The following is a 27,929-nucleotide window of genomic DNA, read 5'->3' on the forward strand; positions in this document are numbered from 1 at the left end:
ATTGTGATCCTTGAAGAGGCACGAACACTTACACACAACGACTAACGTACAAGCGCACACAAGTACATTTAACACACACACACACACACATTCCCTGCCGCGTTTCTGAATAATACCTGTAGCTGGACATGTTGAGAATATTCAAACAGAAATAAACACAGGATTATATTGAATGTCTGATTGAGAGAGACAGACAGACAGACCAACAGAGACCACTTGACTTGGTGAGCCGGGGGAGGATTAGTGATGAAGGGCCTGAGATGTCAGGACAAGTCAGCTGATGTTTCCTCAGATCCAAACGAGAAAACTAATTATCGCTGTCACAACTCCCTCAACACACACACACACACACACACACCACCACCAAGAGTATTAATAGAGCTGTTAGGGTCGATATGCAGGGTAGAAAAATGCCCACTGGACAGGGTGATAGTGTAGGGTTGCTGCTGGCAACTATATTGTTAGAGGCTGGTGGAACCAGACAGAATCAGTCTCATGGAAGTTTTTCGATGAGGTGACCGAAGCTGGGACGATGTCATTGTCACACAAGGGACGGAAATAACATCTAATGTACTACTATGTCATGAATATTTACAGTAATACGTGTAATATCATCCATGATGGACAACACCTCCATGCGGGACGCCCTGGCAGCTCTAAGCAGCTCATTCACCCCCAGTGTGTGAAGGAGAGGCACCGCAGGTCCTACCTTCATGCTGCTGTCAGGCTGTACAACCAGCTGTGCAACCAGCTGTGTTCCCAGTAGACCACCAAACCCCCAAATTCTGTGCAATATATATATACTACTGTATTATTACTTATTTAGCTAAGTGTTTTTTTTTATCTATGCGCTACAGTAATCCTTTTCAGGATTATTTTATCTTAGTTATGGATTTAACGTTATCGATTTGGGAATAAGAATAACATTTAACCAATCTAAAACGAAAAAAGAATATTTGTAACAAAAAAACGCGAATAGTCATTTCATATAGTCATGTGAGCTCCAAACGTTACTTGAGGACGTTGATGTTTCTGACGTAAGAACGTGTTCCTCTCCCCTCCTCCTCCACAGCCGTTCCCTCCCAGGAAGTCAGTGCCAGGAAGAGTCGTGCACATCTGCAACCTTCCTGAGGGCAGCTGCACTGAGAATGACGTCATCAATTTGGGACTGCCGTTCGGCAAAGTCACCAACTACATCCTCATGCGCTCCACTCACCAGGTACGGTTGCTCTCTCATTCAAATTAAGTCAATCTTTATTTGCCGAGCCCTTTTTGGACTAGCAATTTCACAAAGCGTTTCACAATTGCCCTTTGGCTCAATTAGTGTTCTGGCGATTATTGTCCTGGTGTGTTATGCTTGCAAGTTTTGACGTTAGTGTTAATCTTGACTGAATGAGTGATACTTTTAAGAAACCTCTGTCTGTATTCTCCTACCCCTGACCTCACAATCTTTCCCTCAGCAACAGTTAAGAACTTGACATCTCACTCAAGACCCTTAATGATCACAGATATATAGACGACTCTTTCAGATTGGGCCTATCAGATTCCTGGATACTAAAAGGATGGTGTTGGTTACAAGGGATTAGCCCACGCTATGTAACCGTCCCGGTGATTTACTGTGCTAATGAAATGGGATGTGATGTGAAGGTTGATATATGAGTTGGCCTCCCCCCTTGTTTGTTGTGATACTTTTGGTCATCTGTTTCCGAAAGAGAGAAGATGAAGCTATCAAGAAACAGATTCAATTAAAAGTATACCACGGAGAAGTCCTAGAAACTCATTTATTGAGAGGCTTTAAAAATAGTATCCTAGGACTAGGTTTGATTGGTTGTTCCTTCTCTTCTCACCTCCTGATTGGTTGTTTTTGTCTCCCCCCCCCTCAGGCGTTCCTGGAGATGGCGTATGTGGAGGCGGCCCAGGCCATGGTCCAGTACTATCAGCTGACCCCGGCCACCATCAACGACCAGAAGCTGCTTATACGCATGTCCAAGAGATACAAGGAGCTTCAGCTTAAGGTGACCAAGTCATGGCCTTGTCTTTTCCTTTATGGCCTTATCTTTTCCTTCAGTCTAAGACATTTGGGGCCAGTTTCCAGTAAAAAAAAAAAAAAAAAACTGTTGTGTGTCTGTAGACCGGGGACTCTTCATGTCTGTGGCTTCTTCACATTAGAGTGGTGTTTACAGATGCGCATGGTTGTTCTCCTCTGTTGTAGAAACCTGGTAAAGATGTGGACTCCATCATCCAGGACATCCACTCTCAGAGGGAAAGAGATGAGATGCAGGAGGTCGACCAGTATGTCTTTGTTTACAACATAGAGGAGAGAACAGATACAGGCCGTTCAATTATCTACTTCTGAAAGTTTCTGGTTAAACCTTTTTGTTTATCTAACTCACCTATCTCCTATCTCCTGTCTCTTTTCTCTTTCCTAACTTCTCCTCCCTCCTACCTTCTCCTCCCTCCTACCTTCTCCTCCCTCCTACCTTCTCCTCCCTCCTAACTTCTCCTCCCTCCTACCTTCTCCCTCCTAACTTCTCCTCCCTCCTACCTTCTCCTCCCTCCTAACTTCTCCTCCCTCCTACCTTCTCCTCCCTCCTACCTTCTCCTCCCTCCTACCTTCTCCTCCCTCCTACCTTCTCCTCCCTCCTACCTTCTCCTCCCTCCTAACTTCTCCTCCCTCCTACCTTCTCCTCCCTCAGCTACATCCCGGAGCGAGCGCGCTCCCGCAGTCCTGTCAGCCGCTCCCTGAGCCCTCGCTCTCACAGCCCCAGCTTCACCTCCTGCAGCTCTGCACACAGCCCCCAGGGGGCGCCATGCCGGCCCGGCAACGGCCTGGGGCCCCGTCGCGGCTCCTGGGACTGGTCCTCACACCTCCGCAGGGCCGAGGAGGACCGGGAGAGAGACCGGGAAAGGGACGAACCGCCGTGGAGGAACGGAGGCGGTAGCCTCGGCGGCGACGACGAGCGCTCCAACGGACGGTTGCCGCCGGAGAGGCGGAAACCGTATTTGAAACCCTCGGACCGGATCAGCCCTCGGTCGGCCGATGAGCGAGGGGGGGGAGGAGGAGGTGGGGGGGGCGGTGCGGGAGGCGAGGGGATGAGGGGTGGGAGAGACTGGTACCCCCGGGGCAGCCCCCAGGGAATGCCCTTTCCCCCCTACAGGAACCTGGACGAAGAGTTCTACATGAAGGAGCAGATGTACAAGTCGGAGAAGCCCTCCAGGCCACCGTACCAGAGGGGTCACGAGGTCAAGTCCAAGAGGAGGAGCGGAGGCGAGGGGGACTACTACGGCAGGTCCCGGCACTCGGAGACAGAGATGGCGGGCGAGCCACTTACTGTTCGGTCGGCGGAGGACAAGAGGCAGGGCTCGCCGTCGAGGGGGCGGAGCAGAAAGACGACGAGGAGACACGAGGAGAAACAGGAGAAGGAGATCAACGCGAAGAATGACGTGAGTGAAGGCAGATCTGCTCTGACGAGCGGCGGTTCAACAGTTCTCAGGTTGTCTCACGCCATGTCTTCACTCTCATCTTGTGTTGACTTCACAACATCAACTCCATAGAGACTGTGTGTGAAATGATATATATCTTCGACTAGCGGTATTGAAAATTCAAAAGTTTTTTTTTTTTTTTTTTACTGCCGCAGGGAGAAGCATGTGAGGGTCATCCATCTAAGGAGAAGTCAAAGTCCCCTCAGCAGAGCCACAGTCCCACAGAGGCCCCAGCACGTCACAAAGACAGTGAGGTGAGTGACCGTAGCCAATGAGCTTTCTCATGCTTAAAAAGATTAGTTTGTAGCTTTCTCATGCTTAAAGCAAGCAAACCCCTCCTTCATCCCTCTTTCTTCTGCCCAGGCGGAGGGATGGGAGAGCGGAGAGGACACGGAGGGCGAGTGCTGGTACCCCCACAACATGGAGGAGCTGGTGACGGTGGACGAAGTGGGAGGAGAGGACGACTCCATCATCGAGCCCGACCTCCCCGGCCTGACGGAGGAAGCCACAACGTCGCCCGTGAAAGAGCTCGCCCTGGAGGAAGCGGAGGGCCCCGCCCCCGACTCGACTCGCCACTCCCCCGTGTCCAGCACCTGCTCCGAGATGAAGGACACCGGCCGGGAGGGACGGAGCCAGGAAAGGGGAGGAGAGAAGGGGGCGGACACACCTCAGGAGGATAAAAGAGAGGAAGTGCTGACAAATCCGAACACGGACGACCCGGACCGCGATCCAGAACCCTCCAAACCGTCCAGTTCAGACCTCATGGACTTCCCCACTCAGGAGTTCAAAGCTGCGTTGGAAGAGACGTGTTTGGAGTCAGAGGTCAATGCTTCCAAGAGTGGGCCAATAGCGACACTTACACAGGAGCCGCTGACCAATCACGTTGAAGCGAGTGAGGGCAGTAAATGCCAAGATGTGGAGAATGAAGAGGAGGCCAGGAAAACAGGAACCATGCCAGAGACTGACAGACAGGAGCCCCTACATAGACCTGAAAGTCCTAAACGAGGTACGGAAATGAACATGGATCTCCATTATACCGTTTCAAAATACTAAGTTCACCGTTCAAGTGATTGTGTTTTTCTTTTCCAGCTGCCCAGAGTGCAGCAGTCCTCCCTGGGTCCAGCCAGGCAGACCTAGAGGCTCTCACCCCGTCGCGAGAACAAGACAAGGTCATCAGCGAACACAGCATTCCCTTAGGTACAAAACTAGCCGTGATCGTAAACTAGCAACCCTGCATGATTTGAAATTCCTTCACCAAAGGCCTGTGTGGCATCCTGATATACCATTCACATACCACTCAATGATCATTTATGAATCCTGCGTGCTGATGGTACACCAACACTTACTCTGCCAGGAATGGAGAGTGGGTCGGGGTGTGCTGGACTCAATAGGACCGGCCTGTTTCTAAGAAGGGTTTGTGAAACACCCCCTTGGGATGTACTGTATTTATATTACTACTAGGTACTAACAGGATAGCACATAGCCGGCGTTACAGGCTAATGTTGCTTCACAAAAGAGGTTATCTAACACGGAGTGAGAGGATGGAATGATACTGGAGACGGCAGTCTTGTCTGACCATGGACTTGGGGTGCGGTTTCATCACGGTTGCGGTTTTGGGGTGCGGTCCATCACGTAGTGTCCTCGGATAGAGAGAGACACACACATAGTCATACAGAAGAGGGGCAGAGAGAGAGTGTAAGAGAGAGAAAAAACAAGAGAGTGTGTGGCTTACATACACAGAATAGTCAACAGTGGTCTAGGTTGTCATGGCTGATAGACTCACCAATCTGGGTGTGATCGTGACAGTGTTGTCTTCCATGAAGCCAAGACCAGCAGTGGGTCAGAAGGACCAAACTTTTTGTCATAGCTAAATTAAAATGTGATCAGAGGAGAACAAACCGATCGATCAAGCTCTGTTTTCTGATTGGCCCGCTGGTGTTCTAGGGGTGGAGTTCATCGTTCCGCAGACAGGTTTCTACTGTAAGCTGTGTGGGCTGTTCTACACCAATGAGGAGACGGCCAAGACCGCACACTGTCGCAGCACCATCCACTATAGGAACCTGCAGGTAGGTAAACATATACTATACACAAGAAAAAAAAGTTTGGAAAGGTTGAAAAAATTTTTGCGCAAAAAAAAAAAAAAAAGTTGTCACACACCGATGATGATGCAAGCGTACATCGTACGTATTGTAACTGTGTCACACAAGTAAGTATTTTTCTAATTACAAAACACTGTTTTTCTCTCTCTCTCTCTCTCTCTCTCTCTCTCTCTCTTTGTCTCTCTCTTTGTCTCTGTCGCTTTCTCTGTCTCTCACTGTCTTTCTCTCTGTCTCTGTCTCTGTCTCTCCTTCTGTCTCTCTCGCTCTCTCCTTCTCTGTTGCAGAGGTATCTTTCTCAGCTGGCAGATGAGAGTTTACTGGACAACCTCACTGCCTCCTCTGAGTGACCTCAACCTCAGCTATGACCTCTAACCTTTTGAAGGCCTTGAGGATGCCGTCTCCTGTGTGCGTGCATGTGACGGTCATGTGCTCACTGCAGGCTGGTAACTACTGCACCCACAATACATGCCAGTCTTGTTAAGGTTTACATGCTATGTGGAAGGAGCTCCTGTTTCAGGGAGGTGTGCTGGGAAATGTTCGGGAATTTACCTGGATGAACAATGGACAGGATTGTTGCTGAGTGTCCTGTACATACAAAAATAAACGTTGCTAATCAAAAGCACTAATGCCAATAAAAGAAAATAACATGCTGGAAAGAGTCTCCAGATTAGATCCTATTTCAGGTTTTTAATGTGTTGTTTGGAACTGCCATTTATAAAGCTTTTACGTAAGTCTATACTTGTTTTGTGGGTGGAGCTGGTGTAGTCTATTCTGACAACAGACACCTTTTGCGATGAAAGTTACAAAGCAAAGCTTTTGTGTCGAATGATCTTGAATGACTCGCACACAAACGTCACGTCAAACGTTGCGTCACGAAACGTTGACGAGGTGAAACGCAGTTTCTCGTGTCACTTCCAAAGAGAAATCAAACACAAAAAAGTGTGTTGTGAGACGAGCCTTATAGTCAACGAGAAGATGGAAGACGAAACCGACCCTCGGAATCAGTTTGCTGAAAAACACAAGCTCAGGTCACCGGTTTTACTGAGAAGTAACTCTATCTAAATGGAAGCTGTAGCATAGAGAGTGTTTTGTTCAACAGGATAAGTATCAGACTAAAAGATACATGCATACAGTAAGAACCTTATGAGAATTATGTAAGAAGACATCCTCAGGTATGTTGGTTTGTTTGAACACATTTTGATTTCAAAAGTGTGTAGTTTTGAATATAATTGCACCTTTTGTGCCTTTTATCAATAAAAATACACAATGTGTCTACAGCCACAGTCCAAAGATTGTAATCACAATTCACAGTAGGCCTGAGTCAAGATACTGACAATGTTCTGTACTTATGATGTTGTTGATTTATGAAATAAAATTAATTCCTTTCAAAGTCAAAATCACATTTTCAGCCCAGCCCAGTCAGGTTTAATATATGTCATGCATATGTACCTTAACTCATACTCTAAAGGAGCTTGAACTGGACCATGTGTTTAAATGTATCTGAGTTATAAATTAAAGTGTGACATTAATATTGAGACAGAAATATAGAATTTCGAGGAAAGTTATTGCTGTTAGTTGTTGTTGCTGTTTTATAGGCCTGCACTGTGAATAATCCTGTTTCTCTTTAAATTTTATTGACGGTTTTAACGGTTATTCTTTGAATCTTTTCCTATGACATTTTCTGATGTGAACATTTGAATAAACATTCTAAATAAGGAAATGTGTTGAATGTTATTAAACCTACAGCACACAAAGCACAGGTATTCAAAGAAAATTGAACAATTCACCAGGAATTATGGACATTTGAAGTGTGATCAGATTTTTTTTATCATTAATTTATTTTAAATAATTTGACTTCCTCTCCGTCAGAGGAAACGTTTGATAACATGTCTGTGTAAAATGTGCGTCATTGTTTAGGGGGGGTGATTAGTGTCACTCCTAAAACAAAAGACAACTACCGCAAGTGCCTAGGCAAAATAATAGGTTGAATTTCGCTATCCCTTTGATAACTTGTGCTTTATTGAATTTATTACATCCTGTGTTGGAAAAGTTGACTTGTGAATTTTCGCACCTTGAGATGCATAAAAGTATTGCAGTTAGAAAAAAATAGGATAGACTACATGCACAAGGTCGCTGGGTGTGGTCGTGAGTTACTGTAACCAGAGGCGGTTCTAGACACATTTTACTGGGGGGCCAAGGTGGGGCCCGTGTTTAATCAGAGGGGTACGTAAATAGACGGAAACAAATTATATTTAAACATTATATACTTTAAATTTGAAAGAAATTAAATATAGTAGGACAGTGCTGCAAAAGGTGGGCATGGACTCCTGAAAGAGAGAGAGAGAGGTAGAGAGAGGGAGGTAGAGAGAGAGAGAGAGAGAGGGAGGTAGAGAGAGAGAGAGAGGGAGGTAGAGAGAGAGAGAGGTTGAGAGAGAGGTAGAGAGGGAGAGGTAGAGAGAGGGAGGTAGAGAGAGAGAGAGGGAGAGGTAGAGAGAGGAAGGTAGAGAGAGAGAGAGGTAGAGAGAGAGAGAAAAAGAGAGAGGGGGAGAGAGCAAGATAGGGAAAAGCTGTTTGGGAAGGTTCCTCTCAGAGAGAGCCCCTCCAGAGACTGCAGTCCCATACAGCAGGCACAGTATCTAGCTCCCCTTGTCCTATACTTCTGACCAGAGGTTTTACTACAACTCAATGAACACTTGTGTAAGACTTTAGCATCAGGCAAGGAACCTGCAGAGAGCAGTACAATAAGAACAAACAGAAAAAAACATACTTCCTGATCAACACACATTCTCCTTAAGAAGACCCTCATCCTTCTTTCACCACTTTGTTGGCCCCACTCTCACCATCTATTCTCTATTAATGGATTGCAGACTTTTAAGGGTACTCCACAATTCTCCTTTCAAACGTAGGTATTCCCTAGCCTGACGTTGTAATCCTCATAATTCTAGTCAGAATATGAGTCTGAAAACTCTCCGTTGGGCTTTGAGTACGGAGCGTGTTTCGACCGAACTCGTAAAACAAATGCCTCTACACTCAATTGGATAGACCTACAACCAATCACAGTAACGTATTATGTTGTTTGTTGAAAACAAATTCAACCCAAGGGCTCTTTCGTGACGTTGTTGATTACGTACTGTTGATTATCTGTCCATCATCGTATAAAGCCCGCCCTGGCAATTTCATTGGTCCGTCCCGATTCTGGGTTTTCTGTAGTTGTCCCCAATACGAGACCCTCCAGACCCAAATTCCCGAACACGTTTTTTTTTGGGCGGGAGAAGTTGGGCTGGCAGCCAGGCTAGGTATTCCCAGCTGCTAAGTACTAACCCTCTTCCATGTTCTCTGTCCCTGAACCGTTGTTATTCACTATTAGTCTCATAACAAATCCTTTTGAATCCATGCACAATATTCCCAGATAACATTCTGTCTGTCCCAGCCCCCCTTCAACAGCATTTCTTTCTGTACTGTTCTGTTGTCACAATTGCAATAGGCTACTGTGCAGGGCCGGATGCAGCCTTCTTTGACTGGGGGTGCAGTGAACATTTCTGGGGGGTATCATGATTACGGAAAAGGATCATATTATTTTTTATATTAGGCCTACCATTATATTAACATTTTTGAGTCTGCTTAACGATCCAAGTGTTAATCAGGCGCGGAGCCAGACGTTATAAACATTCAGGGTTTAGCCCAAACCTATGACGTATTCTGGGTTGGATGTGATGGTAGGTAGGGACCTCCACAGTTTATGCGAGCACATTTTTTTGACATTCACTTGAGCGCAAAATAGTTTTTTGAGCTTCGTATGAAATAAACAGCCGTTTTCCAATTGGTAAAACATTGTCTAGTGAAGGTGATGTCTTTATCTAGCCTGGCTTTGCCCTCCTACGTAGTTCCGCTCAATTTGGATTTTGCTTCTGTACTAGGTCTGGGAGTTTGACTTTGAAGTCGGTTTTCGGAAGAAAAGAAAATGTGTAGGTCCAATCAGCGAACAGAGGGAGTGGCTGATAATGATGACGTTAATTTTGTGCACTAGTTTAAGTAGTTCAGTAATGGTGGCGGAGAAAGGTGCGAGCAAAGTTATTCTGCGGTTGTGGCAATGCTGCCGAATATCCATAAGTTAAAGCCGGAGCAAGAACATTCCTTGCTGGGTTTTGTTGGCGGCCATGATGTTGTGGCCCTCCTCCCCACGGAGTTCGGGAAAAGTTTGATTTTCCAGCTACGGCAGCTAGCTCCGTTACAGTAGTGGTGAAGGAGTTGGCTAAGACGAACGCTTGCGATTGGTTTGGGCAGATCAGAGTGGCTCTGGGCAGATCCAATAGTTTTAAACTTCAACAGAGGACCCGCCTTCAAGGAAGTTAATGATTGTCAATGGAGCGATCCCAGACCCTCTGTACAAATGAAATGTACGAGGGTCTGGTTAGGACCAGGCTAGTCTTTATAATTTTTGGCTCAGAATTGTCAACAGGGGAAGCAGAAACATGCATCTAGCTTGGCTGAGTACTCTAACCGTGCATGTCCACTACAGCGGAGCGGAGCGGCGCGGAGCGGCACGGCGAGGAGCGTCGACTTCCAATCCGTTTTCAATGAAATCGTGTAGGGCATTGTGGGAGCATACGCGAGCGTCAACGCCCGGTTTCATTGAAAATGGAAGTCTAACCAAATTTGAGTGCGTTGCCCGAGGACCTTGGCTAAAAATGCACATGGGGTACGTTTGCAGAACAGGCTGCATAGGAGTGCAGTCATTCAAACCATGCTCACCTTCACCCACAGCAGCAGTAATGTTGGTACCGAGAGACAGGGAAGTGCTTCCACTAGGACCAGCATGCTCTGCCTGCTCTGGAGTAGGATATGAGTTTAATATCCCTTGTCGCAGGGGCAGTAGTAGATGGTTTGGGGATCAGAAATCGATGCATGATAAAAGGTTTTTCTTTGTACAAACACGCTCGCAAAGAACAATCGATGGGTAACCAAGCTAAAAGACTACTGTAGGTACTACTCGTGTGTATCTTCTATGAAAACAAATAAAGATTAAAACTGAAACAGAAGTAAGCTATCCAGGGTTTAACATTAACACCAAAGCTACACTTTACTATTCGTCAAAAGCCCTCTACAAAAGACCGATATACAATAACTTTGAGAACAAGGCAAGAGATTCAAGGTTGGTTTCACCTTTATCGGTAAACGTTGAGGCGGAGCTCTAACCTACGTTGCCCATTATCAACCAGACGATCACTGGGGAATCTTTCAAAAAAGCATATTACTAAAAGCACTAACATACTTTTTCATGGCTTCATCATGTAGGCCTAACATTTTTGGCTGAAGTCAGAAGGAGCTAGGGGAGGCCCCCTCCCCCTGGATCCGGCCCTGCTACTGTGTGATATAAAAAGGTGGGGAAGGGTATACAGCCACATCCAGGGCTGGACTGGCCATCTGGCATACCGAGCATTTGCCCAGTGAGCTGACGCACTTTTGGGCCGAATTGCCGATATAATTTGGGCCAACCCATAAAGAACTGACAGCGGCCCGGCCCATTGTTTTATTTTATTTTATTGGCACTGGCCTGACCCAATAAAATCCAGGAACTCCCTTCCCCTGATTCATAATAAAGAGGGTTTTTACCGATGTCACGTTCTGGGCGGTAACCCGGATGCGCGGCCATTGTGGAGGCACTCGGTGTAAAAAAATGAAAAATGTATCCAGAGCTGCCAACTCTCACGGTTTTTCAGTGCGACACACGCATTTAAACCATTTCTCACGCTCTCACGCCACATCTTGTATATCTCACGCTGAAAAGGCAACGCCAAACAAGGTGGTGGTGGTGGTGGTGGTGGTGGTGGTGGTGGTGAAGCTCGCAAAAGCTCGCCCCTCGCACCAAATCTCATGCCAAGGTTTTTGAAAAGTTGGCAGCCCTGTGTATCTGTATGGTAATAATCCAGTGTTGGGCCATGCAGCTGTCCACTGTTACAACATTGTGTACTGTATGGCCTCCAAATCGTCAGTGACAAGTGCTGAGTACACTGCTTCTCTTGTATTGAGGCTCTTTTCCAGGGCATATACTACTCTCAGCTTTATTGTAGCTTTTGGGAACGGTTGTGGTTATTGTATTTAGCAGACACTTTTGTCCAAAAGCGACAAAATATGAATCTTACAATAGTTAAAATGAACAGTAAACAGTTTTTAAAAGTTGCTGAGCCAATATTAAGCAAAATAGTAATAATAACAATAATGGCAATACAATATCAAATATCACTAATAATATATATATATTTTTTAATACCATAAATATACAAATCATAACTAAGAATTAATTAATTATTTAAGTGTAAGATCAACAGATAGGTCTTGAGACCCCTCTTGAACTAAGCAACTCACATTATAGAATGCACGCATATTTCGACAAGAGGACTGTTTGCAGGGAATGTGTCTGACCAATCACGGTGGGTGTGGACCACCTGCGCCAAAAATGCCAGGGACGATTTTTTTTTGTCCCAGTCCAGCCCTGGCCACATCTGTTTGTTTGATTTGACTTAAGCTTTAACTGTGTGAGGTTCGTATGCACTCGCCGTAGCCTATTTAGTTGGTTACAGACATTATTTTTGTGCGGAGACAAATACATGCTGTAATATCAGGCTGGCTGGCATGGAGCTTTATGGAGTGGACTTCCCTTGCACTGCAATTTCTTAATGTAAGAGGAAATTCCTTAATTTAAGAGGCAACTCCTTAATTTAAGAGGCAATTCCTTAATGGAAGAGGCAATGGAGGAGGCAATGCCCAAGCCCTTAACATAAGAGGCAATTCCTTAATGGAAGAGGCAATGGAGGAGGCAATGCCCAAGCCCTTAACATAAGAGGCAATTCCTTAATGGAAGAGGCAATGGAAGAGGCAATGCTCAAACTCAGTTGTTGGCAATACACAACGTTGTTTCTATTCATGTCAAGTGTATTTTATTGTCATTTTCAATTAGGCCTACATATGGTACAAAGTGGAACATGGTACAAAAGAAACAGAAACAAAAAGAAACAGTGCTTCAAGTTTCAGTCTTTTATTATCCAATGCACAAAACAACACAGGGTCAGATTGGGCACTGCACAAGCAAAGGCTAAACAACCTGGCATAACATGACACAAATACTCAGAACAAGGCAATAACATGACATATAAGTACTCAGAACAAGGCAATAACATGACATATAAGTACTCAGAACAGGTTTACACCTATGACAAGAAAACATATAATATAATAAACCTCCTAAATATACAACAACAACAAAATAATAGAGTATGCTAAACCTATAGGACCATAGGACTACACCTATTTCCCCAGGACCATGATAAACAGACCATAATAAACAGAAAGCAGCAAAAATATTTAAGAAGAGCAAGACACAATACAATACAAAATTCAAATTACAAACAAATGTTTAAGAAGATAATAATAAGAAGAAGATAGAAGATAGTTTTTTTTAAATCTGACTGATTTTTAAAAAACTATATCCACCCACATACTACCAAAAAGCATGTCAATGACTTGAACATAAATTTTGCTCTCCTTTCCTTCTGGCCAGCACATTCTTCAATGATTCTCTGATTAATCAACTATGTATTTAAGAACAGCAAGACAATACAATACACAATTCAAGTTACAAACATTTGTATAAGAAGATAAGAAGAAGAAGATAGTGACTCTGACTGAGTTTTGTTTTTAATCATATCCTCCCACCCACTACCAAAAAGCATGTCAACTATTTGAACATCAATTTCGCTCTCCTTTCCTTCTGGCAAACACATTTCTCAATGACTCTCCGATTAAAGTCAGTCATCTCAGTAACAAGTCTATTTTCCATGGACAGCATGGTCAGTGCATTCATCCTCTCCTGGGTCATGATGTTTCTGAGAACAGTTTTTATTATTTTCAAGGTTGAGAAGCACCTCTCAGCTTCAGCCGTGGCCATGGGTGTGGTAATGACAACAGGCCGCGTTCACACTTCAGAGACTTTTTTACATGCAACCCTATGGGAAAAGGATAAAGGGCGCCTTTTTAAAAACTTCAAAGAAAAATGCAGCGCCCGACGCCTTTTTGAGTTCCGTTTTCTCAACCTTTCAGAAAAGCGCTGGGTGACTTCAAGTGCCTTTCTGATAGCTGACCAATCAGGACGAGGAGAGTAGGTACGCGTGTACCTTCCCTAGTAACCTTCTACCTTAGTTACCAGTGCCTTGGCTGTTCAACACCCTCCTACTCAAACGCCAAAGCTAAAGATAGATAGGTAGAGTAAAGCAAGTAATTGTATTGTATTCTCCATAGTAGATAGCTGTCAACAAGTAACAAACGGAAAATAACCTATATTATTATATAGAATGCTAGAATGTATGATTCCCGTTGTTAAGGTGACTGAATTCACGCGTGTGCCTTCCCAGGCCTACCCCGTGGCTACGCCCCTGCTTTGAACTCTACCTTGCTGTAAAGGAGACTGAGCTCTTTCTTCAGCTTGCTTCCACTGAGCATCGGGTACGCTTTCATGGTGCTGCTGAATGCATCTTCAGGAAAAGCTATCGTTGTACTCCTCAAACCTGTCCCGCTGCAACAAGGTGGCATAAACAAGGTGGTCTGTGAAGGATAAACGCTCCCTAGTGTGTCTCAGGATGGTGTCACAGACCTATAGAGATAATTAAAAAAAACATATGTAAATGTAATGTTGTAGCCTGGAGTAGGCCACTAGTTGTCACTGTTGCAAACACTTATGATTTTTGTAAGGATTTATACAAAAAAAATTACAAATAATCTGAATTCTGTAGAATATGATATGTGGACAGGACACCTCTGCAGCACAACAATAATTTAAAATTGTATTTTGACCGATTTCTATAACCTCTGCTTCAATCCTTCCACGGTCTCCTGGATTGAGCACTCGGCGCCTCTTTGTTGGCCGAGAACCACTGCTTTGCTCACTAATGGAATGGAGAGAGTTTCTGCAAAGGACAAAGATAATTTGTTATAATATTGGCAAAAGACAAAGAGTTAATAATGAAAGAGAAAGCAAATAATGATCATATTACAGGTATACAGTTACCTGATCTTTTGCATCTACCTCACTTTGTGTCTACCTCACTCACTCACCATCATCAACATCTTTGGGGTGATATTTAGTGGATAATTTGTAATGTCAGCCTTGTCAGGCGATTATTTTACACTGCTGACCACACGTGACGTTAAACGTTAGTGTCATTCGGTTAACGCATTAATGTTAGAAGCTGGCTAGCGCAACCTCCTAACATTAGTCACTCCAACATCGTGACGTTGGACGAGGCAAGCTATGCTATTTCTTGTGAACCACTGGGCGCCTGTGCAGCTATCTTAACACTCACCTTTCTTCGAAAAAACATCGCTGATATTCTGGGCTCTCTTCTCTTCCTCTCCTCTCGTTTTTGGTGTCCCGATTTATTGGGCTGGGCTGTGGGCCCCTAGACTTGTCTTCACATTTCACCCAGAAACAACGGCCCCAGAAACAACTTAAAATCCTGATCCTCCAGTAACATTGCCAGGGCTCCTGCTTCTCTGACAGTATTGGGGTCAAAGTCACCTGAGTCTTGTATGCTCTCAAAACAGTGAATGAGATCCTCTCTGTGCTCAAGGACATGCCATTGTTGGCACGGTTATGAAAGTTCCATCTGACGTTGCTGGATCTTGGCTGTCTATGGGCAACCACTTTATCCAGAAAACACGTCCGCTTTGGTGATTTGGGGGAAAAAAACTGGCAAATCCACCAATGTTAGAAAAAAGAATTCTCACCTTGGATATGTGAGTGGTGGCCTGTTGCATTATCAGGTTGAGCTGATGTGCGTAGTGGATGTAGTGGGCATTTGGGTACACATCTTGTATTTTCCTCTAAACACCTAGAGTAGCACCCCTCTTCAAACTGGCCCCATCATATGCCCGGCAGATGAGCTTAGTTTTTCGTTATAAATTGTTTTTTTTCTACACAATACGAACAGAGAACGGCATGTAATTACCCTGATACAAATGAAAATAAACTGATTAATCTGTTCAGCTAACATGCCCGTAGTTGTTTGTTTGTTTGAGAGACAAGTTGTCCCGCGTTGCACACAACACACACGCGTGCAGATATAGCCTACCGAGAGAGAACCCCCTAAGTCGATTTCTAAAATCAGCGAGAAATTCAAGGAGATGGACGACATCAAATTAATTCTCGAAGTTGAAAAGCACAGGGAGTTGTATGTAGCCTGGCTCTGTCCTCCTACGTACTTCCGCTCAATTTTGATTTTGCTTCTGTACTAGGTCTGGCCAGAGCCATAGAAAAAGGCTCTATGGCTCTGGGTCTGGCCATGAGGTAGGCCTACGTAAGTCAGATGTCTCCGGTTAATTTTCTACTGGCCAATCAGCGAACAGAGGGAGTGGCGCTCGTTTGTGTTGTAGTTCGTACGTTACATACCCGTTACACCAGTCTAAGTTGCATGACCCCCCAGCAACAATTTTATTGCTTTACATGTTTATGTACCATTTCAGCGTCAAGGAAAGCTCCGAGTAGCTGAAAGGCTTGGTGACCTGCGCGGAGAAATGCGCGTCTGGTGTGAACAGCCGAGAACGCCTGGGACACACTGGCTGCAAAGCGCCCTTAAGCGCCACAATTGGCTACGAATGGCATGAGATGTGCATTTCCCTGCGCCGGTCACCAAGCCCTGGCCCATGGAACCGCATGAAACATCTTGTATTTTCATTACTGATTAAAACCAATTTTTATTAAACGTTGAGGCGATTACTACACATGGTATGAGTGTACCTATTTTATTTTTTATATTATTTTTGTGTTTAAGTATACATTAATTTTTTGGGGAGGCGCCCAAGCCGCTACTGCCTACATCAGCTCAAGGGTCAATAACTGATCAACCAATAAGCTTACATAAACTGAAATCCAAATATTAACAGTCGGCAGACCTAATTATATAAAATATATGTAATGTAACAGTATTAGTTTACAACAACAAAAGTAAACAAACGAAAATGCAATATTAAATTAAATCTTAGCAAGGGGCCTACATTTGGTTCTGGACTTCGTCGAATGGAATGTCCAAATCCTCCTCATTGTGATGGACAATGATGGGGCGCTGAGCCGGGGTGACGGTTGGGTCTTCCTGGGGCGTGGTATTGTGGTGGTACGAAACTAACTCGATGGGGAAGTCGACAGCCTCGACAGTAGGTATATAATAATGTGTATTACAACCCAGAATCGTTAAATAAGCTTTCCTGAAATCAGCATTGAATGCGTAAATGACTGGGTTCAAAGACGAATTGGCTAACCTGAACCAGACGAAAGTGTTAAAGGTGGTGTTGCTAACGCACAGCGGGTCCCCAAGTTTGTTAATATCACAGAAAGGTACGATGCAGTTAAGAACAGAATAGGGCAACCAACAAAACACAAACACTCCCATTAGGATAGAAAGTGTTTTAAAAACTTTGGTTGTTTTTTTGAACGACGTTTTTAATGAGTTTTCGTCATTAGTGTATTGCAGGTTCTGCCCGTGTTCCATGACCTTGTCCAGAGAGGATATCAGTTGAATCTGGGTCCGCGCAATTCTACAAATGCGTGTGTACGCTCCCACCATGATCACCAGGGGGATGTAAAAATGTATTAGTGAAGAGGATATAGCATACGTCTTGTTCAGTCTTGCTTTGCACTCTTCTATCTTATCTTGGTTGTCCAGCATGGAGTTTTCTGTCTCTGCCTTGTGCCAGTTCAATTTAACTGGAATTAATGAAATCAAAATAGACAGCGTCCAGGCCACCCCAATGATCACAAAAGCGAATCTTTGGGTCATTTTACGCATGTATCTGAATGGACTGGAGATTGCCAAGTATCTGTCCATACTGATGACACAAAGGTTGAAGATGGAGACAGTGGAGCACATGATGTCGAAAGCTATCCAGGTGTCACAGAAGTCACCAAAGAGCCAGTAGCCTGCCACTTCCGACACCGCCTTCCAAGGCATAACCAGGACGGCCACGAACAGGTCAGACACCGCAAGGGAGACGACAAATGAGTTGCTCACTTTAGACCTAAGGTGTCGAAATTTGATGACCGCAGCACACACGAGTGTGTTCCCCAAAAGCGTGGAAACAATCAAAATTAAGAGGACACACCCGGTAAGCACACGGACGCTGGTTAGGCCATCTGTGTTATTAGGCATACTTTCATCGCCAGAGGGATGACTTTGGTGGTGGCTGTAGAACTCCCCCATTGGTATTACTTTGTAGTTTTCTTTGTGCAGGGTTCAAAATGTTCAGTTTCCAGAGAGTCATCCAAAGCGCACGTACACTGAAAGAAAAAGTCTGTTGGATTTACATGGACATAATATGGACATCGGTTGCACATATTACAGTAAGGTTATGTTTACACAAAATTATATATTCATGTTCTATACATTACAGATATTTCCCTGCTCCAACACAACTGATTCAAATAAATGGGCCTGACAACGATCCATTTATTTGAATCAGGTGTGTTCGAGGAGGGAAACGTCTACGGTTTCACCAACCGTCTCTGGAGGAGGGGATCCCTCACTGAATTGCTCATCCCAAGGTTTCTTACATTTGTTCTCCTCAAGTGAGTTTTTCTGGGAGTTTTTCCTTGTCTTCCTTGATGCTTAAGGTTGGTTGAGGGGCACTTCTATGGGCATATGTGAAGCCCTCTGTGACATTGCTTATAAAAAGGGCTATACAAATACTGTAAATTTGATTTGAAAATATTACAGTGACCATCACAACTTAGTACTGTCAACAAAGAACCAAGAAAAAACCCTCTGGTGTGCTGGATCCAGCCTTGAAAACACTCCACAGCTATGTTACCACAGGACAATTCAATTATCTGTAGGAGATTTACCCTGGTATATGGGTTTCGGTCATAGACCTTCCACCGCCACGCAGAGAAAAACTCTTCAATTGGTTTGAGAAAAGGGCTGTGTGGTGGAAGGCAAACATTTACAGTAAAAAATGCTGGTTGATGTCGAACTATTCTCGTACACGGACACCACGGTGAAAGCTGACATTGTCCCAAACCAGCATTAGAAACAAGTGTGAACAATTTTGAGTCATTGTGTTTTACAGATGACACCTGTGTTGTAGTTGTGTTTACTGTTTGCCGTGTGTGTTTACCATTTTGCAGCATAAGTGCATCACAGTGCAAAATGTGTTCAGTGAATGAGAATGTGTTTAGAGTTTTCCCAAAAGAGTGTCTGATTTGACAAATTGGTTTAGTTCACTGAACATTTGATTCAGAGAATGGGGTTTACTGTTTTAGCAATTGTGAAAAACTGTAATAGACGCACTTCGGTATTTGGCACCCCCCTCTTTATGGCGCCCTAGGCGGCTGCCTAGTTCGCCTATAGCAAACGCCGGCCCTGCCTTCCACCATACAGCCCTTTTCTCAATCAGAATCAGAATCAGAAGGGATTTTATTCGCCATGAGTGTTTGCACAAACAAGGAATTTACTTTGGCAGGGAGGTGCATACATTAAACATACAGGAATATTGAAACTTAAATATGTGGACTAACTATACAAAAGGAGCAAAGTCTAGCTAATACTAAGGGGAATAAAAAATATATATATAAGCAGCCATAATTTACAATTTAACCTAAAAATACAAAAAAATACAGATAGTGCAAACGATACAATAGTGCAAATTGCAATGTGCAGGGTGTCATTTTGCAGAATGTGATTTAAAGTCAGTTTCAGTCTTTGGCCTTGTTAAAGTGGCCAACAGCGAATGGGAAGAAACTGTTCTTGTGGCGTGAAGTTTTGGTCTTGATGGACCGCAGCCTTCTGCTGGAGGGGAGTAGCTGGAACAGGGAGTGGGAGTTCTCTTCAACCCAATTGAAGAGAAAAACTAACTAGAGGAGAAAAGCTAAACTTGAAGAAACCTTGGGAGGAGCAATTCAGTGAGGGATCCCCTCCTCCAGACACGGTTGGCAAAACAGAGGTGCAGAACACAGGCTAAACATAGTCATACATCAGGAAAGTGTCAATGGGTGTTGAAACACAAAAATCCAGTGTTTCGAAATCCATTTTCTTTATTGGTACAATAAATGTGTAAATATAAACAAATTCTTCTTTACATGTAACTACATGCCCTGGATGCTGTGTTGATCCATTTTTTTGTGTTGTGTCTAATGATTGCTCCATAGTGTTTATATATTGATTGGTTGTGTTTATGATCTGACAGCATTGTTTGATTTTGAGCACAGGTTACATGGTTTAGGAGCGAGTGTTTGATTTTGCCAGAAGAGTCAGAAGTTTTGGAAATTGAGTAGGAATATTTGATTTTGTGTTTACAGTTTTGAGAAAATGGTTGACTGTTTCAAGACATGTGTTTTAGAAATCGTGAAAAACTGTAAATGAATGCTTTTCTTCACAATTTTTTACAATCGCTATGACAAATACTTTTAACAAGTTTCCGAAACTCTTAATGAGCCAACACACCTACGACACACAATTGGCAAAACAGTTAATTTCATGCTCAAAATCACACATTGTAAACTAAACTCAAACACTAATTGTCATAACACAAAATACACTTAACATTACACACCATGTCTACCAAAACACTAACACACGTTCTCTTTCCACAGGAACATTTAGTCAATCATAGCAAAAATGTCATAAAAATATAAACATCAGATGGAATTACTGAAACTGCATTATTTTATATTTGTGTCAGATTTCACAATATATGGATCATAGATTGTGTTTGCAATGCAGTTTCTTTTGAAGCCTCTTTATATTTTTGCTTTGTTGGGTTTAGTAAATGCATACATTTTGTTTCTTTTGCTGCAGAAATTCAATGGTATATCCACTATTGACTTTAGTATACTTTACATGGTTAAATTAAAACAGATTCAAAACACTGGTACTGACCTTCCGAGCGGTGAACGGGATTGCACCAGCCTAAATCCAGTCCCTTTCCAGCTGTATGACCTGGGATCTTCAATCTCAATCTGAAGAGCAACAGCCCGCAACCCAAGCTTTTATCAAGTCCGGTTCCTCAATGGTTGAATCATCTCCCCGCCTCCATCAGAGACAAGGCTAAAGACGCCCTTGTTCCGGGAGTACAACGGTACTTACTAAGAAAGATTTGTTGGATCCGATGTTGCACTTTTGAGGCTCTTGTGTATCTTCCAATTGGCATTATTTGCTATCCACAATGTATGCTCATATTTTGGCTCCCTGCAATGTTATTGGGTCTATATAGTTGTTTATGATAATTGACCTATGCACTTTTTGTAAAGCTCTCTTTTGGAAGTCTGCTTAATGAATAAATGTAAATTACTTACTGATTTGTAATTTACCCTCCCACCTTTTACCTACATATTTACTACAATTAAAATAAAAAGCACCTGGCAAAAGACCAACATATCTTCACTTATTAATTCAAGACAGTGCATGATAAACATGGGGGTGCTGTGGGGGGGGGGGGGGTCCAGACCGGCCCAAAGAACCGGCCCCCGTTCATGCCCCCATGCCTGCCCTGCTAATGCACATTCAGTGTTTGATGTGATGCTAGTTCGGGAGTTTGATACTTGATACAAAATCGGCCTTAACCCTTGTGCTGCCTTCGGGTCACATGACCAAAAGGTTCATAACGAACCATCGTTGTGTTGTGTTTACCCAATTTTACCCAATACAAAAGCAAATAAAAATAATTTTATTTTAACCTTCGCAATGTGGGGGTCTGAGACAGCCCAACAGTTAAAAGAAAATGCTTAATTTTGTTTTTGTATGTGGTAAAGTTGTTGCAAACGACGGTGGGTCACAATGACTAATGGGTCAGAATGACCCGAAGAGAACACAAGGGTTTAATACGTGCGCCAATTTTTTGGGCATTTATTTGAGCACAAAATAGTTTTTTGAGCTTTATGTAAAACAAACAAAGCGGTGGTGTATTTTCAAGTCGTATATATTTAACATTTTTGTGCTGTCAGGTTGGTGCTGCAGCACCCTCAGCACCCCTAGTTCCCGAGGCCATGATAGCTACTAAAATATAACTTTCTGTGTACCACCTGGGTCATCTAATATGTACAGTAAATCACATCACATTGACAACTCAGTGGAAAAATTAAGTCAACACAACTTAATTCAAAATGTTCATTCCAATTTATTAAAACAGATCATTGCACACTGTAAATGGCTACAATCTGTAATGGTGTGGTGATACACACTGCGGTACACTTTTAAGGAGGTAGTTACGTAAGAAAAACCGTGTTGAAAATATGCTGTATGTATATAAGTATGTATGTATGTGTTTATGCATGTATGTAAGTAATGTATGTATGTGTGTGTTTCAGAATCAGAATCAGAAAGGGTTTTAATCGCCATGAAAGTTTGCATAGACAAGGAATTTACTTTGGCAGGAAGGTGCATACACTCAACATATGGGAGTAAATCTTAAATAGGTGGTGTAAGTTTAAACATGTGTAACTAAACAAAAAGGTGCAAAGTCTAATTAACAGATACTACTAACTAAAACTAATTATATTTTATTGTATGTACAATAAAATATAATGTACAATATAAAAATACTAATATAGGGTGATTAGCGCAAATATGACATGGGTGCCTTCTACTGGGTTCCCTCTTCTCAATAACTCAAGTACTTGAGTTCATGAGGGTAGTTCAGGTTCAACGCATAAGGTTTATAAGTTTTAATGCCTAAAGCAGGGCTTCATTTGCCCTCTGGTTTGGACTTGAGAGAGTTGATTGTCACTAGGCCCTCAAGAATGTTCGACTTCAGTTTGGGATCTGGAAAAAGCAATGTACCCTTTTAATTGTAAGCTGCATTGCCCTGCTCCAGTTTCAACTCTGAATCATAACTAAACTGAGAAACAAGAAAGATGCTCAGCCAAGATGACCGAGAGCTAGATGACTCTGACTCCGGTGAAGAGCGTTAAAGTCAAGTCCACACTGTCTTTGTACCTCACTAACAAGTTCATTAACAGATCCAGGAAGTCCATGTTGGAAAGTGATCCTTTGGCAGCTGTTGTCACCTAGGATGACTTTGAGAAATGCTGGGGCATTTATCTTTCTACGTCTCAGTCTGTGAAGAGAAGAAAAGTGACAATTAGAAAAAAACAGAATGCTTATCGTTCAGCCAAAGTGTGGAGAGAAAATAGATGTGATGATACCCTCCACATAACCAAACTTGTGTGTACAAAACAAAACAATTGCTTACATTTACATTACATGTATTCATTTAGCAGACACTTTTATCCAAAGCGACTTCCACGAGAGAGCTTTACAAAAAGTGCAACGGTCAATGATCATAAACAACGAGATAGCCCCAAAAACATTGCAGGTAGCCAAAACATGAGCATACATTGAGATGAGCAAATAAGTGCCAATGGGAGGAAATACAAGAGTGCGTAGTTAAACAAATGACAAATTAATCAACATGAACCTGGTGGCAGGTTACCTAGAATCATATAAACACAACAAAGCTTGTTTTTTTTCACAGAGGTGCAGAGGGGAATGCAGGTCTCATAATCATCCACATACAGACGCAGTGATATCTGGTCTCATAATCATCCACATACAGACGCAGTGATATCTGGTCTCATAATCATCCACATACAGACGCAGTGATATCTGGTCTCATAATCATCCACATACAGACGCAGTGATATCTGGTCTCATAATCATCCACATACAGACGCAGTGATATCTGGTCTCATAATCATCCACATACAGACGCAGTAATATCTGGTCTCATAATCATCCACATACAGACGCAATGATTTCCTTCAAATGAAAACCATCTTCATCTTCAGGGGACCTGAATTCAAGTGATGGGTCAAGTTCTATGTCCTTCTGTACTCTATGATTTTCAATAACCTTATCAAGAATGGCCTTACTATTTAAAAATTTGCTGCAAGGATTTCAACAGTGGAATATACTGAAATGTGTGTTTCTTTTTTAGATTTAGTATGTAAGTATCTGGTTCCACAACACCGATTTTTTTTCTCATAATATTGTTTACGTTGATATGAAGGGCTGAGAGGGCCACCTTTTTCAATTGCTTTTGAAACAGGGTTAGATGAGCTCACTGCTGTGATGATTTCTGTAACTAAAGAGTCATTAACTTGTGATCCTAAGGATATCAGTCACAACACATTAGAAAAAAAACACAGCCATTTTAGAAAATATAAAAATACAGTATTTACTTTAATTTAATTATTGTGTGTTATACTGAGAGACTAAATAAACACCTCTCCAAAATAGTTTTAACAACAAATGAACATTAGAACCTTTAAGAAAGTAGGAATTACAGCAATTATCTTTGCACACAATATTTGTTAAATCATCATAATCAGGATGAGAAATTAATCAACTCTTGTTAAAACACATCCAGTAACCAACAAAAGCAAGTGAATAATACTCACCACTGCTACAGAACCTTTGATACAGAACTCACAGATAACAAAAGTCAAATGCTGGCCGTTTCAGTGTTTGTATGTGTTTGTATCAACTCAAGCAGTATTTATCATCCGCAACCCCCCTCCTCCCCGGGAGCACAAATCGGAGCGCCGCCCCCCCCAACCACAACACGGACATACTATGACGTGGTGCGGTTGGTGCCCTCTGCTGGTAGTGCGGGAGCATGACGCGCGTCTGCATTGAAAGTAATGGGTTCGTCCACGCAAATGACTACTTCTCTACACAGCATAGAGTTTGTGAAGTCTGCGTGGAGCAGCTGTCAGACTAGATGTGCGGCTCAGAAGGTGGCCGTTTCCTCATCACTAAACCTATCCCACCATCCGATCCTCACTCGCATCTCGTCCAAAGTCTCTTGGATGTATAATTGTATGATTTCAAACCGACTGGTTTCAGTTTTAGCGGGTAGCTTCGTGAAATCTGGTGCCGGTGTTGAACCGAAAGCTGTGACCCATCAGAAACTCTGACTGCATGATTATTTGCGGTAATAACATATGTTTATCTGAAAGTAAATACAATATATTAAGGTACATTTTCTCTGAAATGTTTATAAACATGTATTTCTTTGTGACTGTATGCACGAGTTACATTTGTAATAACCTACCTAAAACCTTACAATAGACCAACATTTAAAACTTTAAAAGATCATATTCTTCAGTAAAGAAAGAACCAAATATTTAATGAACCAGCACATTGGATACGTTGTCAGAATGTGTGACCCCACTGTAACTGCTTATTAAAGGAGTTAAACTTATATTGTACACACAGGGGCAGACGATGTGCAGCTGCGGACAGTTTCTGATGGGTCACAGCTTTCGGTGTGTTGTGCCATCCGATGCACGGCTCTCTGGAACCACTCGGAATCAAAAAGTGAAAGATTTTTGTCTTGATATCGCGATCAAACGGAGGGGAGACAGAAGTCTCACATTATACTTTCTTTGTTATAAAATTCAAGAGAAGAATGTCGGTTGCCTGTGTGAGTAACAGATGTAACAAATAGTAGAAACAAACGCGAACCAACATTTTTGCGCCACGACTTCGCATTTTTAGGAAATATAGCCCTGCTATGATTAGGCTACCAAAGGAAATGTATTATTTTGTGTACCAGGTTCAAAGTATTTCACACGGCTCTTCGTGGTTGGTTATAGCATGCTGAGCGGGCGGCGAATTCCAATTCATTTTCAATGAAACTGGGCATTGACGCTCGTATAGGGTTCCGCTCCGCACCGCTCCGCTGTAGTGGACACGCACCGTTAGTGCTGGTTGTCGCCAGCCAATTAAGAATTAATTTAATTTACTTTGAAGTACAGTAAGCTATTTAAAATATGGCGAATGCTCTGCTTGTAGTATTATTTTGCAAACCAGTGATCTTCAATCATGGAGTGGTCATTGAAGAACCACGTGCGGGTTCTTAATGGAACATAAGTGCCTATGGGGCAATTATCCATTAGTCGCCTAGATAACAAAGACTCCCTGAAATGCAGGGAGGATTTGTCACTACTATTGTTCTTGAATCCTACGGTGAAAGCAGGTGCTCAATAAATTGTATTGACAAATATTTACAAACCTTTATTTCACTGTGTGGATAATAAATGGATAAATGTGTAACTCGAATAAATCAATGTTGTGCTCTAAAACAGGTGTTGTATCACCCGATGCATGACTCCCTGGATTGGCACCCCCTCGCGGGAGCGCGCGCGATTCAAAGAGTGAAAGATTTCGTCTTGATATTGCATCCAAAAGAAGGGGAGACAGAAGTCTCACATTATACCGTCTTTGTTGTTGAATTCAAGAGAAGGATGTCTGTTATCTGTGTAAAATATCAGATGCTATTTTCAACACAAAATCCTTAAAATTCGTCATTCAAACGGTATACGCGAACCAACATTCTTGCTCCACGACATCGCATTCTGAGGAAATATAGGCCTACCCCAGTATGATCATGATTATTGCTACACAAAATGTATTTTGTGTTGCAGGTTCAAAGTATTTCACATGGCATAGCTCTTCATACTAATGTATAGGTTCAAAGGCATGCGATTTTAATGCAGTTAGCCTGTGCGTAGGCTGGGTTACTCAGACAGGTCGAAAACAACAGCCTTCTGATGCAGAATCAGCTGTCCTGAAAAGGGACCAAAGGTTCACATGCCTAGCCTACAAAAGACAAGTACTAAAAACAATGTATCAACCATGTATCAACATCAAAAGAACCATCAAATCCTTTTTTAAGATAGGAAATATTATTCTTATTGTTTAAGTCAATGAAATAAATGAAAAAATAAAACATAATAATCCCTCATCTTCCATGGACTATTCTGTTTTCAGACCTGTCCACCCTATACATACACATGTATTGGTATTCAATTTATGCTATTAAATGTACGTAATGCTGGCGTAGAAGGATAGAAACGTATGTGGGGGGAGAGCATTTCATGGCAGGTTTTCCATGGGATGTAAGTGCAATGTTCTGTATATCCCAGCATCAAATGATTCTTACTGTACACTAAGGGCACTAGTATGAGTAACCACAGTAAGTTTCAGGCATGTCACACTGTCCTGGTCAGGGTTAACAGGGGGTTCATTGCACTTACATCTAATGGGAAACCTGCCATGAAATGCTCTCCCCTTGCATACGTTTCTATCCTTCTACGCCAGCATTACGTACATTTAATAGCATAAATTGAATACCAATACATGTGTATGTATAGGGTGGACAGGTCTGAAAACAGAATAGTCCATGGTAGGTGAGGGATTATTATGTTATATTTTTTAATTTATTTCATTTATTTAAACAATAAGAATAATATTTCCTATCTTAAAAAAGGATTTGATGGTTCTTTTGATGTTGATACATGGTTGATACATTGTTTTTAGTACTTGTCTTTTGTAGGCTAGGCATGTGAACCTTTGGTCCCTTTTCAGGACAGCTGATTCTGCATCAGAAGGCTGTTGTTTTCGACCTGTCTGAGTAACCCAGCCTACGCACAGGCTAACTGCATTAAAATCGCATGCCTTTGAACCTATACATTAGTATGAAGAGCTATGCCATGTGAAATACTTTGAACCTGCAACACAAAATACATTTTGTGTAGCAATAATCATGATCATACTGGGGTATATTTCCTCAGAATGCGATGTCGTGGAGCAAGAATGTTGGTTCGCGTATACCGTTTGAATGACGAATTTTAAGGATTTTGTGTAGAAAATAGCATCTGATATTTACACAGATAACAGACATCCTTCTCTTGAATTCAACAACAAAGACGGTATAATGTGAGACTTCTGTCTCCCCTTCTTTTGGATGCAATATCAAGACGAAATCTTTCACTCTTTGAATCGCGCGCGCTCCCGCGAGGGGGTGCCAATCCAGAGAGTCATGCATTGGGTGATACAACACCTGTTCTCATTTTCTTTGTCCTTGAACTAATACTGTAATTCAACAAATACTGGTTGCAACGTACACGGCTTTTCTGTCCCTATTAGGAATGCTTAGAAGCACGTCTATGAAATACAAATGTATAGCCTGTACAATACGTACGTCCCCAAGATACAAAGTAAATAATATAGTATGAGACTTGTTACCTTTTTATTTAGTCAGGAGTGTCTATAAGAAACTCTGTCAGCATCGCCGTACGTGATCTATGCTCCCCCTTTCGATGGACGTCCCTGCTAATCAGGGACGGCACTATGGACGTCCATGAGGCTTTGAGAGATTTAACTGGCTCTCTAACTTTGCCTCTTGCAACAATACATGATTAGTAGCTCCTCTCTTAACTTCTTTATTGACTTGTGGCTGCCGCTGTCATCTCGCATCTGGCAAGGCAATGTTTGGATGCGTCGTTCTAATTAATCCGTGTAG

The 27,929-nt window shown here is 42.7% G+C and overlaps 2 protein-coding genes and 2 long non-coding RNA genes across 4 annotated transcripts in view; 1 reads left to right on the plus strand and 3 right to left on the minus strand.

The window, feature by feature from the left end:
• The window catches only part of rbm20 (RNA binding motif protein 20), a 47,669-nt gene extending 40,367 nt beyond the window's left edge, over window positions 1–7,302 (plus strand). Inside the window, 9 exon segments of the mRNA XM_084684878.1 lie at window positions 1,073–1,219; window positions 1,884–2,015; window positions 2,213–2,292; window positions 2,697–3,444; window positions 3,639–3,737; window positions 3,847–4,489; window positions 4,573–4,680; window positions 5,428–5,549; window positions 5,867–7,302. Of these exon segments, the coding sequence (XP_084541004.1) occupies window positions 1,073–1,219; window positions 1,884–2,015; window positions 2,213–2,292; window positions 2,697–3,444; window positions 3,639–3,737; window positions 3,847–4,489; window positions 4,573–4,680; window positions 5,428–5,549; window positions 5,867–5,929 (2,142 nt within the window). The 3' untranslated portion in view covers window positions 5,930–7,302.
• Window positions 7,303–12,647: 5,345 nt separating this feature from the next.
• On the minus strand, window positions 12,648–15,883 carry LOC146237547 (uncharacterized). Its single transcript, XR_014740620.1, has 4 exons — window positions 14,939–15,883; window positions 14,443–14,542; window positions 14,028–14,229; window positions 12,648–13,585 (listed from the first exon to the last, which is right to left on the minus strand). It is a non-coding gene; the product is annotated as an uncharacterized LOC146237547 (long non-coding RNA).
• A 727-nt stretch (window positions 15,884–16,610) lies between these two features.
• On the minus strand, window positions 16,611–20,545 carry LOC146237548 (D(5)-like dopamine receptor). Its single transcript, XM_084685077.1, has one exon. The coding sequence runs from the start codon at window positions 17,825–17,827 to the stop codon at window positions 16,625–16,627; it is 1,203 nt and encodes a 400-aa protein (XP_084541203.1). The 5' UTR covers window positions 17,828–20,545; the 3' UTR covers window positions 16,611–16,624.
• Window positions 20,546–21,713: 1,168 nt separating this feature from the next.
• On the minus strand, window positions 21,714–27,901 carry LOC146237549 (uncharacterized). The gene is made up of 2 exons (XR_014740587.1): window positions 27,653–27,901; window positions 21,714–22,676 (listed from the first exon to the last, which is right to left on the minus strand). It is a non-coding gene; the product is annotated as an uncharacterized LOC146237549 (long non-coding RNA).
• Between the last annotated feature and the right edge of the window lie 28 nt (window positions 27,902–27,929).

Source organism: Hypomesus nipponensis, chromosome 21 (genome assembly GCF_054491055.1).
Source record: "Hypomesus nipponensis isolate SF chromosome 21, ASM5449105v1, whole genome shotgun sequence".
NCBI lineage: Eukaryota > Metazoa > Chordata > Actinopteri > Osmeriformes > Osmeridae > Hypomesus > Hypomesus nipponensis.